We start from the raw sequence: 14,465 nt of genomic DNA on the forward strand, positions 1-14,465 counted from the left end.
TCATTTTCCCTTCACCCCAGCCACCCAAACACTACTTATTTCATAAATGAATATACTATTTAGTACTGTACAGTAGATACATATCATTGACAGCTTCTATACTATTCCAGAGAAGGCAAATATCTATATTTCACTGAAAATATAAATTTGCTAGATATAGGTGGGATTATTTGTTTATCCTAAAGTTCATTGCTTTATCCAACCCCATTCCCACATGAAAAATAAGAAATGACACTAAGCTAAGAAAAAGACTGTTTTGGATAGAAATTAAATCATTTTTGACAATTCTGATGGCAATTATCACTACAGTGATAGAATTCCTCTTTTTACTATACTGAAACATGTGGACAGAAAGGGTAAGAATCTGTAAAATGAATGAGGTAAATGTCATACATTCAATAGCGTAAATAAATACAAATACAGTTTTACAGGAACATGAACATAAATTTAAGGGTTTTATTATCAAAGTCTTGTAAAACAATTTCAGAAACTGTACATCAACATGGCACAGACTGTAGCCTACTTTTGTTTTTACTGCACAAAAGTGTAGCTTGAAACTTCTGTAACTAAGAAAACAGTTGCCTAACTACTTTGCATATATAACATGAAATCACTGTGTGCATAAGATTACTACTGCAGTAACACAAATTTATTGGTTTTATACAACTTGAGATCAAATAAAAGGTACATTATCAAGTAGATTTGTCTTATTTTAAAAGCATATGAAGGTCAATTTAAAATGCACTACCCCTTTTTTCCAACATTGAGCTTAAAACAAATTACTGAAAATTCAAAATAAGGGCAAGAGATTTTTTTTTCTTTCCCCTTTAAGATGGACTTCGGATAGGTACATAACTTTCATTGATGTAGATATGGAATAAATTATTAACTTCAGGAAAAAAAATTCCCAAACATCTTATGAAAAAGTATACAACTCTACTTCAAAATATGCTATTTACTCACTGCCAAAGACAGTTTTATTTGAAATCTTGTCTCTATATTTAAACCCTAATTAGCCACTAAAAAAGGTTAGTGCATAATAACCTTTCAAAGTTAAACAAAAGCCACAAAAATTTTGCCACAAAGCTTAAAGGATTATCTATTTCAAATGCTCATTTCCAGATGTAACTGTAAGAATGTTAATTTGTCATGTCAACAAACAAGACCATAAGTAGATCCATCATGTTGAAGGATTTTAATGACATTTAGGATATTCTTGCCACAATAACATGCAATCAGTGCATTTCCTACATGGCTCTATTACGGCAATGAATCAAATTATAGAAATACTATAAGTGAACTTACTTAATAAAGGAGATCATACGACATAAACAACCCATGCCTGCTGTAGACGCATGCAGCTTTTCATTTTTGTTATGAAGCAGCACCAGAATAGTAAAACTGCTTGGTTACTCAATCAGATTTCACCATGACAAGAATTGGTTACCTCGTACCATTTTCTAAAAGCTTTTTGATGTAAATAACTAATATCAGTAACAGGAGCTTTATAACCATTTATAACTCAGAGCTGTATACATCTAGATTTGAGATGAACAAATACAGCATTAAGAAATTACACAAAGGAATGACACTGATGCAGGTATACAGTTGGATTCCCACAGAGGCAATACTCTAGTCACTCATATCCATGTCTTCTTCATGATGATCATCCCCATTCACTTTGGATTCTCTTAGTGAATCACCAGTTCCCTTTTCCACAGAACATTCCTTTGTTTTAGGGGAACCTGTTTCTGTTGGTTTCTTCTCTTCTTTTTTCTCTTTCTCACTGTCATACCCCTGTTCCTCTTCATCATAATCCCGTGTAACCTGCTTTGCCAAGGAGAATAATAAAAGTAAACTTCTTCATAGAAAAACAACTCCTGAAAGTACCAACATCAACACAAATATCAAAATAAATCAATTTGTAAACATACTTTTACATCTTTATCACTCTCTGATTTTCTTTCCCGGTCCTTTTCCTTATCTTTACTTTTCTTCTTCTTGCTGGTTGATCGTTCTCTTTCATCCCTACTTCTTTCTTTGTCTTTATCTTTCTTCTTCTCCTTTTTATGTCTAGAATGACAGTAAAATGTGCAGCAACAGATTTAACTTGTTTAGATGATGAGCCTGACCCAACTTCACAGGTTATACATAGTACGGCAAAGATCCAACTTCAAAACCTTGGACGATCAAAGTACACAAGTAACACAGGCTACAAAATGAACTTGGTTACAAGGACTAAAATGTTCAATCTCTAACAGTGTTTTAAGTTGCAGTTCAGAAAGAGAGAATACATTATTAAAACATTCTTAAGAACTGTAACTGCTGAAAAGAAAAACAACAGGGCAGTTTTAAAACTAAAACCTCTGAAAAATATAAAAAATACAGTTAAATATTAACATTCTTACCTCCTAGGGGATGGTGAGCGAGACAATTTTCTTTTAGGAGACCGAGGCTTTTTAGGGGATCTTGTTCCACTCCTGCTTCTGCGTCGTCGTCTCTCTCTAGAATCACAAATGTGCAAACTAGGTTTTAAAATACAGTGTGATCTTATAAATGCTGACACATTATAGATGATTCTAACAATGAAAGATGTGGCCAGGTGTGATGGCTCATGCCTGTAATCCCAGCACCTATGGGGGGAAAGCTTGAGCCCAGGGGTTAAGGACCAGCCTAGGCAACATGGTAAAACTCCATCTCTACAAAAAATACAAAAGATTAGCTGGATGTGGTGGTGCATGCCTGCAGTCCCAGCTACTCAGGAGGCAGAGGTAGGAAAATCACCTGAATCTGGGGAGGTTGAGGCTGCAGTGAGCTGTGATAGGGCCACTGCACTCCAGCCTGGGCAACAGAGAGAGACCCTGTCTCAAAAACACAGAAAAATGAAAGATTGTTTTATGATACTGTTTTGAGCTAAACAATTAAATAAACACCTGTAAACCATGTACCTTTCCCTTTCCTATCCTCAAGAAAACTCCTAATTTCTAGCAACTCTTTTAACTGCTGACAAGAAGATATTAGGAATATTATCCTTGAGTAAAAAACTGATAATATATAGCCTTCCCCTCCTTTTTACTGCGGCTTTAAAAAAAATTCTCTTCCTGGTTCTCAAGTTATCAGACTTATAAAACCCTGTACTTAGTTGTCTAGTTTCCAAATGAAGCTTTTTTTCTACTTATATATGACCCTTGTCCTGGAAACATGACACATAACTGAGCATTCACTTATCAAACATTTGTCAGGACTGTGTACCTTATACTTTTTGCTACTATTTTATGTAACGAGAACTCCAAATTCTCAAGATGGAAGAAATATTTTATATTACATTTCTGTGTCCCTCAATAGACTATGTAGCACAGCTACAAACACAGTGGGTATTTAATAGCTCACAGAAGATGCCTTAGAGTGATCCAATAATACAGCATGAGAAGAAACTTACAAGTAAGTACATTATATAAAGCAATAGGTAAAAAAACAGGCCTCAACAGTTCTTAAGAAAATGCATGTAGTACTTTCCATCTTTTGTATCTCTTTGCTACCTATCCCTCAGATCTGATTTAGCATTTCTTTCTGTACTTATATTTGGTTTCATTTTCATCCTTGAAAATTTAGTTTTTTAAAAAAATTTCATCACACCAGAAACAAACTCCCTACCCTTTAGTTATCACTCCAATCCTCCCTATCTCTGCAGCAATCAGTAATCTACTTGGTATCTTTATTAATTTGCCTATTCTGAGTATTTTATATACAAGTAACTGAACAATACATGGCCTGTTATGGGTGTTTGCCAAGTTTCATTCACATGGTAGCATGTATTATTATTTATTGCTGAATAATATTCAATTGTATAGATATACCATTGTGTTTATACATTTGTTAATGGATTTGAGTTACTTTTTGGCTATGATGAATAATGCCATAAATATTCACGTAAAGTTTGTGTTAACGTATTTTCATTTTTCCCCAAGAGTACAACTAGTGGGTCAAAAACCTCTATGTTTAACATTTTTAGGAATTGCCAGACTATTTTCTAAAACACCTGCACCAGTTTATATTCATACCAGCAATGCACAAGGTTCTAATTTCTCCACATCCTCATCAACACTACTATCACCTGTCTTTCTGATTTATAAGCATTCTACTGAGTGTGACATATCTCACTGTGGTTTTGATTTGCATTTCCTTGGTGACTAACAATGTTGAACACATTTTATGTACATATTGGACATGTGCGTATCTCCTTTGGAGAACTGTCTACAGATTTTTTGCCATTTTTAAACTGGGTTGCCTTTCTATTGCTGAGTTGTAAGAGTTCTTCATGCATTCTATATTAAGTTCCTTATCGTATATATAATTTGCAAGTATTTTCTAGGACTCTAGGTTTTTACTTTCTTGATAGTAGCCTTAAAAATATAAATGTTTTAAATTTCGGTGAATCCCAAAATTTGTCTTTTCCTCTGTCGCTTATACTTTTGAAGTTATATCTAGGAAACCACCAAACTCATGGTCTTAATGATTCACTTTTGTTTTCTTCTTAAGGTTTTATAGTTTTGGCTCTTACATTTAGGTCTTTCACACATTTCAGCTAATTTTTTTAAATATGGTATGAACCTCCTGATGAATTTAAGTAATGCTGATGAATAAAACAAGCACTGCAGTGAAACATGTGAATGAGATCTAAAAAATGGAATGAAGTCCAGCCCTTACCAATATCATACAAATCCCAAATTAATTATGAAAATGTGCTTTTTGTGCAGTGAAGTCTGTAACATTTCAATTTTCACTAACAGCTTAAAGATAGTCTAAGAATGACACAAACCAGAACCTGCACTGCTTCCCATTAATTCAATAATCATTAAAAGGGATAGAAAAAGTTTCCAGTATTAATATGTGGATAATAAATACAACTTACTATAATAAACTTATTTGATGGAACAACTCAGTATGGTTTAGCCATTAAAACTTAAACTATAAAAACTCACCTCTGTTGAATTCCATGTTATTTCAAATATACTCTAGACCATAAAATATTAAGTAAAAAGAAACATATAAACTTTACATTATTCTTCACAAATTGCCTTTTAAAAACTTTCAATAACGGCAAAATGTAACTTTTTTCAACACTAAAATACTTAAGTTCTGGGAAAGACTCTATATTCACAGCCTACTGATACTGTTACAAGCAAAGTTAAAAAAAATTGCCAAGAATTCACAATGCCACCTTACCTGCTTGCACTTCTAGAACGTCTGGCTGTGCTGTAACTTTTTGGTGGTGTTTTTGAACGTTTCTTTTCTTTGTCTTCTTTCTTTTTGTCTCTAACAAATGAACACAATTTATAAATGTATTAGAAGATCCAGCTAATGTCAATTTATATAGCACTATAAACACAAAAATATAATCAGAGCTAATCCCATTCTTAAAAGCATAAATGTTATTCTGATGGAAACTGTTTTAGAAATAATTCTTCATGTGGCATATTTGAAAGTACAATTACTTCTTTTAAAATCCTGTTTTGTTAGCTTTTCTCCCCAGTAGACTAAAGTAGACTATGGGTGAGAGGATAACTAGGATGTTGCTTGAAATATGTTTGGTAAACAATAGGTTTAATTGTCTCCAGGCTCCTCAAGACTCCCTTTTCATTTTTTTCCCTCCTCTGGTCATCCTCAGTTCCATCAGTTCTCTCTTCAATCTTCATCATTGGTTCCCTGTTCATTTAAATCTTTACTATCTAATTCCTAGATTATTAGAATAGTTCCCCTAGTAGGCCCCCTGAGTTATGCCTTCCATAAAGATTCTGTACTGTGTCAGAAATCTTTTAAAGTACAAACCTGAAAATATTAATTTCCTGTTTACCATTTTCAACCCATTCCAGTTGCCTCCTGGATCAAGTGAACAACAAATCCTTCCATGACTGGCCTCATTATATTTTTCTGACCTCATTTTCTATTCCTATTACAGCAAAATATTGTTATTTCAAGAAACACCATTCTCTACCTGAAACCATGCCCCCACTGAGTCTAGTCAAATCTTTCAGAATTTAATATTTAAGACTCATTCTCAATTAAATCTCTTCCAACAACAGCAAGTGGCAATCATCATTTAACAGTTCCCCCCCCTAATTAAATCAATCACTCCTCTCCTAGTTATCAGTAAGCCCTTAAAGAAACGCCGAATTTCATTGCATAAATGTTCCATCATTCCACCTTGTTTGATTTGCTCTGCAGTACATAAGGACTAAAAGCCCCATTACTACGGGTTTAACACTGATAGTAAAGCTACTACCCCCAATCTTCTGTTCCCACCAGTTGAGTTTTATGCTTACCAAGAATAAGTTACGTTGGGTCCCCAGCTGTACTTACTTTAATGACATGATTTAACTAAATATATAAATGAATAATGCCAAATATAGAGCTGCTTCTAGAAAATTAAGATAAATATTTCAGCAAGATATAAAGAGCAGTTGCTAAAAAAAATTAAGTGCTGTGAAATTATATGCCTCACAACTATAAATGATTGGGGGCATACTAATGTAAAAGTGTTTGGCTCTACACAAAAAGACTGGTTTTTGAATGTATTATTTAGATGAAAATAAAATGTTAAGGTGTTTCTTTGTTTCATACATCTTCGCTCTAACTCTCCATTGCTCTCAAATTATGGTAGCAGATCCTCTAGTATAGTTCAGTGACTGGCTGGCATATAGTTATCCTTACTAAATGTTATAAAGTTGCTGATAACGAGACATGATGATGAAGTATGGTTAGGTGCCTTAAACTCTGGTATACCATGAGGGATGGTTGGTAGCATTAAATCCTTAGAAGTAGTTGAACAGAAAGGAGAAAATAAAAGAAGGCAGCAGGACAGCTAACAATTTTTACTACTAAGGAATTTTACTTAGGCCCTCAGCGGTAAGCTAAAGTTTCAGTTTACAAGGAAGCGCCAGAAAACAAATATCAGCCTCTTCAAACTAAATATTAACAGTTTCTTCCTGTCTAGCTCTATTTCTCTGCTCCCCACCCCAACTACCTCTTTTGGGACTACTACGTAGCACAGTACTGGGGGTCTTGGGAACCCTAAAATCTGCCTTCTCACCCACTGCTATACCTCGTTTTTGATGTGCTCCTTGACCTTCTACCTCTCTCTCTGGAATGAGATCTTCTCCGTCTTGGGCTTTTGGATCGTCGCCGACTCCTAGACTTAGAATGTGATCGCCGTCTCGATCTGCTTCTTGACCGCCTAATAACATAAAAGGAAGCCAATACGTGGATATAAATGTAAACAGACTATAAATATTTTGCTTAGTAACAGATAAAAAATTCAGACATATGGACTAAACAGTAAGTGGGGATAATTCCCTTCCAGTTGCTGCTATTATTTATTTAGTCCAAAGAACGAATAATTTCAACAGACATTAGTAATATCTTTTAACACTTAGAATTCTTCACCTTTTAATGATTTGCTCAACCTGTCAGATGGGTTGTTCTATGCCCACTGTACTTACAACTCCGAGGTTAAAAATACTACTAGATAATAAAGGAGAATACAAATATGACTTATTTGCATCATCTTATACAATTATACAGCATTTTGGCACATATTTCTTACTTGATTCTTCACTACTGCAGCTTAAACCCACTTCATTATAAATAAAATACTTATATCATGCTATACATAAACTATGAATTGGTCTCATAAGTCCATAAAGTAAATGCCACTATTATTCCTATTTTATGAATAGAAATCACTTATTGTGTTGTCATCTCCTATTTCTAATTTTTCTCTAAAAAAATTCCACTCCTTTAATCCACAATTTAGGAAACTCCAGGCAATGCAGACCTTTTATAGATATATACAATTTTTATAAACTGCCTCCTTTACTCTCATTTTCCCCTGACTTATCTATTTCTCTACTCCCCTCGCCAAGTTTCCATCCATCGTGTCCTGATCTGGCTCTTTTAGGACATAAGAAGCACATTTAACCTTCAGATATTGTCATCCTCCTTACTGCATTAAAACACTCATTCTCTCTTTTTTTTTTTTTTTTTAAAGTTACTGGGTTTCACCATGTTGCCCAGGCTGGTCTTGCACTCCTGGGCTCAAGCCATCAGTCCACCTTGGGATCCCAGAGTTGAGATTATAGGCATGACCAACACACCCAGCCCATTCTATTTTAAAAATTAAAAATAAGTTGCAATCTTTTGCTTAGTCTTGATCACTAATCTTTTGTGACAATTCAACTTCTCTCTGTGTAACATTTCAAGTATAATCTTTATAAGCCAGGTAACTTTTAGAGTATTATCTAACCTCTTTGACCTTGCTACTTCAGCAGTCAAGGATATTAACACCTCCGTCACCAAACCGTTGTAAAGATTAAGTGCAGCTTATAAGTCTAGCTTGGTGCCTTATTGTAGACACACACAAGTTACCCTTGAATAACATGAGCTTTAATGGCATGGGTCCACTTACACAGTTTTTTTTTTTTTTTGCGCCACCAACCAAACGTGGAGTAAAAACAGTATTCAAAGGATGAGGCACCCATATATAGTAAGGGCTGCCTTTTCCTATATATGGATTCCACAGGACTTGAGTATGAATGGATTCTGGTATAGGTGGATCTGTAACTAAACCCTGCATATTCTGAGGGACTGTACATTAAATATTGATGCCCTTATTTCCTCTTACTGATGTGCTAATATAGCTTGTTTCCATAACTCTCTAAAACAACTGCCTCAAAAGCCATCAGTAGTGCCTCAATAAACTATGTGAGTTATTGAACTCATTTAACTTCAATCATCTTTTATTTCTAGCCACATTTGAAGCTATTTACTAAAGAATCCCTTGCAATAACATCTCCACATCCTAAGATATTTTTATGTACTTAACTACCCTTCTATAGGCTCCACAGACATGAGAAGTCTTTTCATCACTGTATTCTTGAGCAATTACCACACTGCCTGACTTAAAAAAAACGCACCAGTAATATACTTGGAATGAAATATAGGCATTTAAAATATGAGTATCATAACCTTAAGAGAGTAAACAGTTATTTTTCAAGGGGAACGTACTACAGAGTCACTTTTCTACACTTACTAGTTCATATGAGCTTTCAACCGCTAACAAGAGAGATTAGTGTAACATATATTGGCAGATCAAAAGGTCAGGAGATCGAGACCATCCTGGCTAACATGGTGAAACCCCATCTTCATTAAAAATACAGAAAATAGCTAGGTGTGGTGGCATGTGCTTATAGTCCCAGCTAGTCAGGAGGCTAAGGCCAGAGAATTGCTTGAACCTGGGAAACGGAGGTTGTACTGAGCCGAGATTGCACCATTGCACTCTAGCCTGGGCAACAAAGCAAGACTCCGTCTCAAAAACAAACGAAGAAACCCAAAAAGCTTGTAAAAGTCAAGGTCATTTAACATGCTAAGATGTGATGCTGAAGATACCACAACTAGGCTGGGCTCAGTGGCTCATGTCTGTCATCCCAGCACTTTGGGAGGCTGAGGTGGGCAGAAGAGCTCAGCTTAGGAGTTTGAGACCAGCCTGGGCAACATGGAAAAACGCCATCTCTACCAAAAGAAAAAAGAAAAAGAAAAAGAAAAACAAAAACAAAAAGGAGAAATTAGCCAGGTGTAGCAGTACATGCCTGTAGTCCCCGCTACTCAGGAGGCTGAGGTGGGAGGATGGCTTGAGCAGGCTGTAGTAAGCTGAGATCACACCACTGCACTCCAGCAGCATGGGCAACAGAGCAAGACCCTGTTGGGGGGCAGGGACAGAAGCAACCACAACCCACAACAATTATCTCTGTTATGATATATTACAAGTACCTGGATTCAGAGAAATACTTCACTTCTACTTTTCACTGGTCATAGTAAAGTCATCCATATTAAAATGAGAGTCCTAGTAAGACTTAATACATAAAGAAAAACATACAGGCTCTCTTTTTTAAGAGTTCAGTAAAAGGAAATACATATAAACTGTAGTAATCATATGATGCAGAGGTTAAACTAAACTATAAGAGCACTGTTGTGGAAGATTAATACTGCAAGCAGTACCAACACTTAAGAGTAAACTTTGAATTGTATCTTGAAGAAAGAAAAAGAAGCTCCTCAAGGTGGAAATGGAAGACATGGGAAAGCATCAGGCAGAAAGGATTTTGAGCAAAAACATGGACACACAAAGAAAATGGTATGCTGAGGCAATTAGTTTTGTAACTTTCGGAGTGGCAAATGACACATGTAGATAAACCAGACCAAATAGTAAAGATTGCACCACTGTACTCCAGCCTGGGCAACAAGAGTAAAACTCCATCTCAAAAAAACAACCCTCTTCCCCCCACCCCCCAAAAAAGAGTCGAGTGGTGGAGGGGTATGTAAAGTGAGGTTCAAACTAGCTGAAGTAACTGACCACAACTGGAATAACCTAGTTCTGAATGTCAACCCTAAAAGGTTCTGACTAGAACTAGAATACAATTAGGCCAATTAGGATTGAGTTGGAAAATTAAGAAAAATGAAGAATGGCTGAAATAGTTGGTGATGATTAACCTAGAGTAATGGCTTTCATATTGTCATGTGCACAACTGTGGATGCTATAAGACCCTTTTATGGGGTCCATAAGGTCAAAGTTATTTTCAAAATAATAACAAAATATTATCGCCTTTTCCACTGGGTTGACGTTTGCACCAACGTCGCAAAAGCCATTGTGGTTTTGTAAAAGTACTGGCAACTTTTCAACACAAATCAAGGTAGAGGCTATGGAACTGCCCTAGAGTCACTACCTTCTTCAATGGCATTTCTGTATGCACTTGCAATAAAAGAAAAAAATAATTTCACTTTATAAGAATGTCTTTGATGAAGCAGTAAAAGTTAATTTTATTAAACCTGGTCCCCTAAGTACTACTGAAAGAACAGCAGTATTAAATCTAGCCTCTTGAATAATATTCTGTGTGATGAAATGGAAAGTATGCATAAATCAATTCTGATGCTTATGAAGTATAAAGGCTACATTAAGGAAGACACCTGTGTGAGTTATGAGCTGAACTAACTGCCTTTTCATTATCACCTTTGAGAACCTACAATCTACGATTATCGAGACTTGGGTATTTGGCAGACAATTTTTTGAAAAATGAATGAAGCCTATTATATAAAGAAAATGAATTTGTTGCTGATAAAAATCTGAGAAAATTAAATTTTGGAAAATGACTCCACTGTTGTGAACTTGCCAGTTTTCTAGTACTTTCATTTTACTGATGAGATCTAAGGTGAGATTACTAGATATAATTTTTTTATACTGTATAACAAATATAAGTCAGTATCTGGAAACTTGAATAATGCAATCAATCATTTTTCAAATCACCAATGCTTGCTTTCACAAAATCACACTGGGGGATAAAAGCTCCATTCAATATCCATGAACAACAGATTTTAATGTAACAGAATATATAAAGTACATCAATCTGGTTTCACATTCTATACTACAACTACCTTTACAGGAACAATCACTTGTCAAATTTGGCATCACATCAAAGAATAGTGATCACAATTATCTCAAAATCTATAAAAGTACCTTTCCCTTTTCTAACTACATTACTTGAAGCCAGATTTTCTAAATATACTAACCAAAACAGATTTGAGTAAGTTGAATGCAGAATCTTCGTGTCTTCAATTAAGCTAAACTTTAAAGAGTTCTGCAAAGTAAAACAAAGCCACTCTCCTCACCAGATTTTTTTCTGAGAAAGTTTTGTTTCAAAACTATGTTACCAAAAATGGGTTTGCTATTATTTCAACAGTTTTAATTTTTTATATGGTCAACATTGACAGATATGTCTCACATAAACAAAAGTTCTTGGGATTCTCACACATGACATTTTTTTTTTTTTTTTTTGGGATGGAGTTTCGCTCTTGTTACCCAGGCTGGAGTGCAATGGCGCGATCTCGGCTCACTGCAACCTCCGCCTCCTGGGTTCAGGCAATTCTCCTGCCTCAGCCTCCAGAGTAGCTGGGATTACAGGCACGCGCCACCATGCCCAGCTAATGTTTTGTATTTTTAGTAGAGACGGGGTTTCACCGTGTTGACCAGGATGGTCTCCATATCTTGACCTCATGATCCACCCGCCTCGGCCTCCCAAAGTGCTGGGATTACAGGCTTGAGCCACCGCACCCGGCAACATTTCTTAATATGAAACACTTCGTAAATTTGCATGTCACTCTTGCACAGTGGCTATACTAAACTGCTCTGTATCATTACCATTTTAGGACATGTGCAACTGAAGTGAGCGCAATTTTTTTTTATAAGCGTACAGAGGTTCCAAGATCAGTGAGTCTGAGAGCCACTGACATAGAAAGAACCCTACATATTATAGTGATATCGTATGAAAATAAGAACTGATTTAGTCTTACCCTAGGCAAACAGAAGAATGACAGTGTCAACTGCTTTTCAGTAATACAAAGAACAATCTCAAAAAGAACAGCAAGTTGTCATTTGCAAATACTCATGCATTAGATGGATAATCTGTGGGTTACACAGATAATCTTCCAATTTAAAAGTCCCAGGAGTCTAGTGAAAAAGTCACATGTAGAACTTAAGCCAAAGTTTCAATTCTAGTGTTTTTTCCATAGTATTAACTCATTTTGTTGCTCTAGTCCCAATGCTTTCCTATCACCTCTGAATTTTTTTGGGTTTTAAAGTATAAATTATTTATTTTGTCTGTACCTTTCTCACGCTATCCATGTATGAACACCTAGTCACACACTCTAACAACAGAGGTTACTAAAACACTTTAACCAGAGGCCAAGAGATTAACAGCAAATTTAAAATGATGTGACATATATAAATTACCTTTGTTAAGGTATAACTGACTAAAGAGCAATCTAACCTGTGTCTAGAAGACGAGGGAGTCCTCCTCCTCCTAGAACGTGATCTTGATCTTGAATGTCTTCTTTTTTCTTCTTTCTTATCTATATTTGAAACAAAAGGAACTTGCACTTAGAAATCATTTAAATAGGGGACAGATGCAGTGGGTCATGCCTGTAATTATAGTACTTTGGGAGGCTGAAGTGGGAGGAGCACCTGAATCCAGGAGTTCAAGACCAGCCTGAGCAATATAGTGAGACCCCCATCTCTACAAAAAATACAAAAATTAGCTGAGCATGGTGGTATGCCTGTGGTCCCAGCCAACGGGGGAGGCTGAGCTGGGAGAATTGCTTGAGCCTGGGAAATGGAGGGTGCAGTGAGCCGTGATTATACCACTGCACTCCAGCCTAAGCTGGACCCTCAAAAAAAAAAAAAATCATCAAATAGGAAAATAATTCCCATTCAGAAGTTATTCTAATAATTGTTCACCTTAGTCTTCAGCTTTTACATATAACCCCTGAAGGCTGCAAGTAACCATTTTATGATCATGATTTTGAAGCTTCCTGAAATACTACAAATTATAAATCATCTAGGCGTTTGATAGATCCAAATTAGACTTCTAGTTCTCAGCTAGCTAAAGGTTCCCTATTTTACTTGCCAGACCTAGAAGGCTGTGTTTTCTATAAAGCAATCTATTAAGAGGGCTAATTTCTCATTCTTTGGTTCTGATTTATTTTTGACAGGGTTTTAAATGAGGGTCCCCTTTCCTTTTCGTGGTTCTTCACAAACTCAATATTTGGCCCCCAAATCCAGGAGTCATGATTGACTCACTGATTTTAGTTCACTTCTGTGACAGCATCAGATTTTTAGTAACCTAGCTCACTTCCTATTATCTGCTCATCACTCCTCTTCCCTACCAATTTTCAACTGTGTAAGCATAGAAAGGAGATCTAGAACTCAACTGCTTTAATCCCCAGAATTTAAAAAACATGTAAGAAATTCCTTAACTGGGGACATAAGAGAAATAAAGCCATTGTATTCTACATTTATTGATTATCATCAAAGTGAGAATGCGTTCCTTTGACATTTAAGTCATTTCATTAATACAGTTCAATTTATTCCAACAGTCATTATCAGTAATAAATTCATAAAAATCTTGGATAAAACATCAATTCATAAAGAAATTACATTTAGTCATTTTAGTCATGTATTTTCAATAAAAACAGCAGTTAGAACATGGTGTGTCCTAACTTTCAAGTTACATAGATCCAACTGTGTTACCTAAAAGCTCCTAATGCTTGCCATGTGACTGTGGCCAATTACTTGACATTTTATTGGTTAAATAACGTAATATATATAAAGCATTTGGTATCAGTTTATCCACTATTACACTTCAAATTATTTTCCTAATACTAGGCATATTAAAAAACATTCCCATTAAATGAATTAAGACATTTATTTATAAGAAAGAAAATTCAAGGCCACAGATTTAAATATATATGGGCAGATAACACATCTGTTCATTTAGTCTCAAAAAGACAATCTGCAAAGAATAGGGCAACTGATTTTCTTTGAAAAAAAAAAAAATAAATAAATAACATTAAACAAAAGCATT

The 14,465-nt window shown here is 35.5% G+C and overlaps 1 protein-coding gene and 1 non-coding gene across 19 annotated transcripts in view; both read right to left on the reverse strand.

Moving 5' to 3' along the window:
• Positions 1 to 423: 423 nt before the first annotated feature.
• Positions 424 to 14,465, reverse strand: part of SRSF11 (serine and arginine rich splicing factor 11) — a 46,777-nt gene continuing 32,735 nt past the window's right edge. For 3 of the 18 annotated variants that reach the window (XM_032296608.1, XM_032296619.1, XM_032296618.1), the window contains 6 exons: positions 12,873 to 12,954; positions 7,103 to 7,234; positions 5,227 to 5,316; positions 2,409 to 2,504; positions 1,935 to 2,073; positions 424 to 1,827 (listed from right to left, as the gene is read on the reverse strand). In XM_032296608.1, coding sequence (XP_032152499.1) covers positions 1,633 to 1,827; positions 1,935 to 2,073; positions 2,409 to 2,504; positions 5,227 to 5,316; positions 7,103 to 7,234; positions 12,873 to 12,954 — 734 coding nt within the window. In that variant the 3' untranslated portion in view covers positions 424 to 1,632. Of the gene's footprint in view, positions 1,831 to 1,934; positions 2,074 to 2,408; positions 2,526 to 5,226; positions 5,317 to 7,102; positions 7,235 to 12,872; positions 12,955 to 14,465 lie in introns of all 18 variants that reach the window. The other 15 variants (XM_032296606.1, XM_032296617.1, XM_032296616.1 and 12 more) reach the window with 9 other exon arrangements.
• Positions 12,170 to 12,274, reverse strand: LOC116564193. Its single transcript, XR_004274780.1, has one exon. It is a non-coding gene; the product is annotated as a U6 spliceosomal RNA (small nuclear RNA).

The sequence above is a fragment of the Sapajus apella genome, unplaced genomic scaffold (assembly GCF_009761245.1).
Source record: "Sapajus apella isolate SASKATOON/1434 unplaced genomic scaffold, GSC_monkey_1.0 scaffold36, whole genome shotgun sequence".
Taxonomy (NCBI): Eukaryota; Metazoa; Chordata; class Mammalia; order Primates; family Cebidae; genus Sapajus; species Sapajus apella.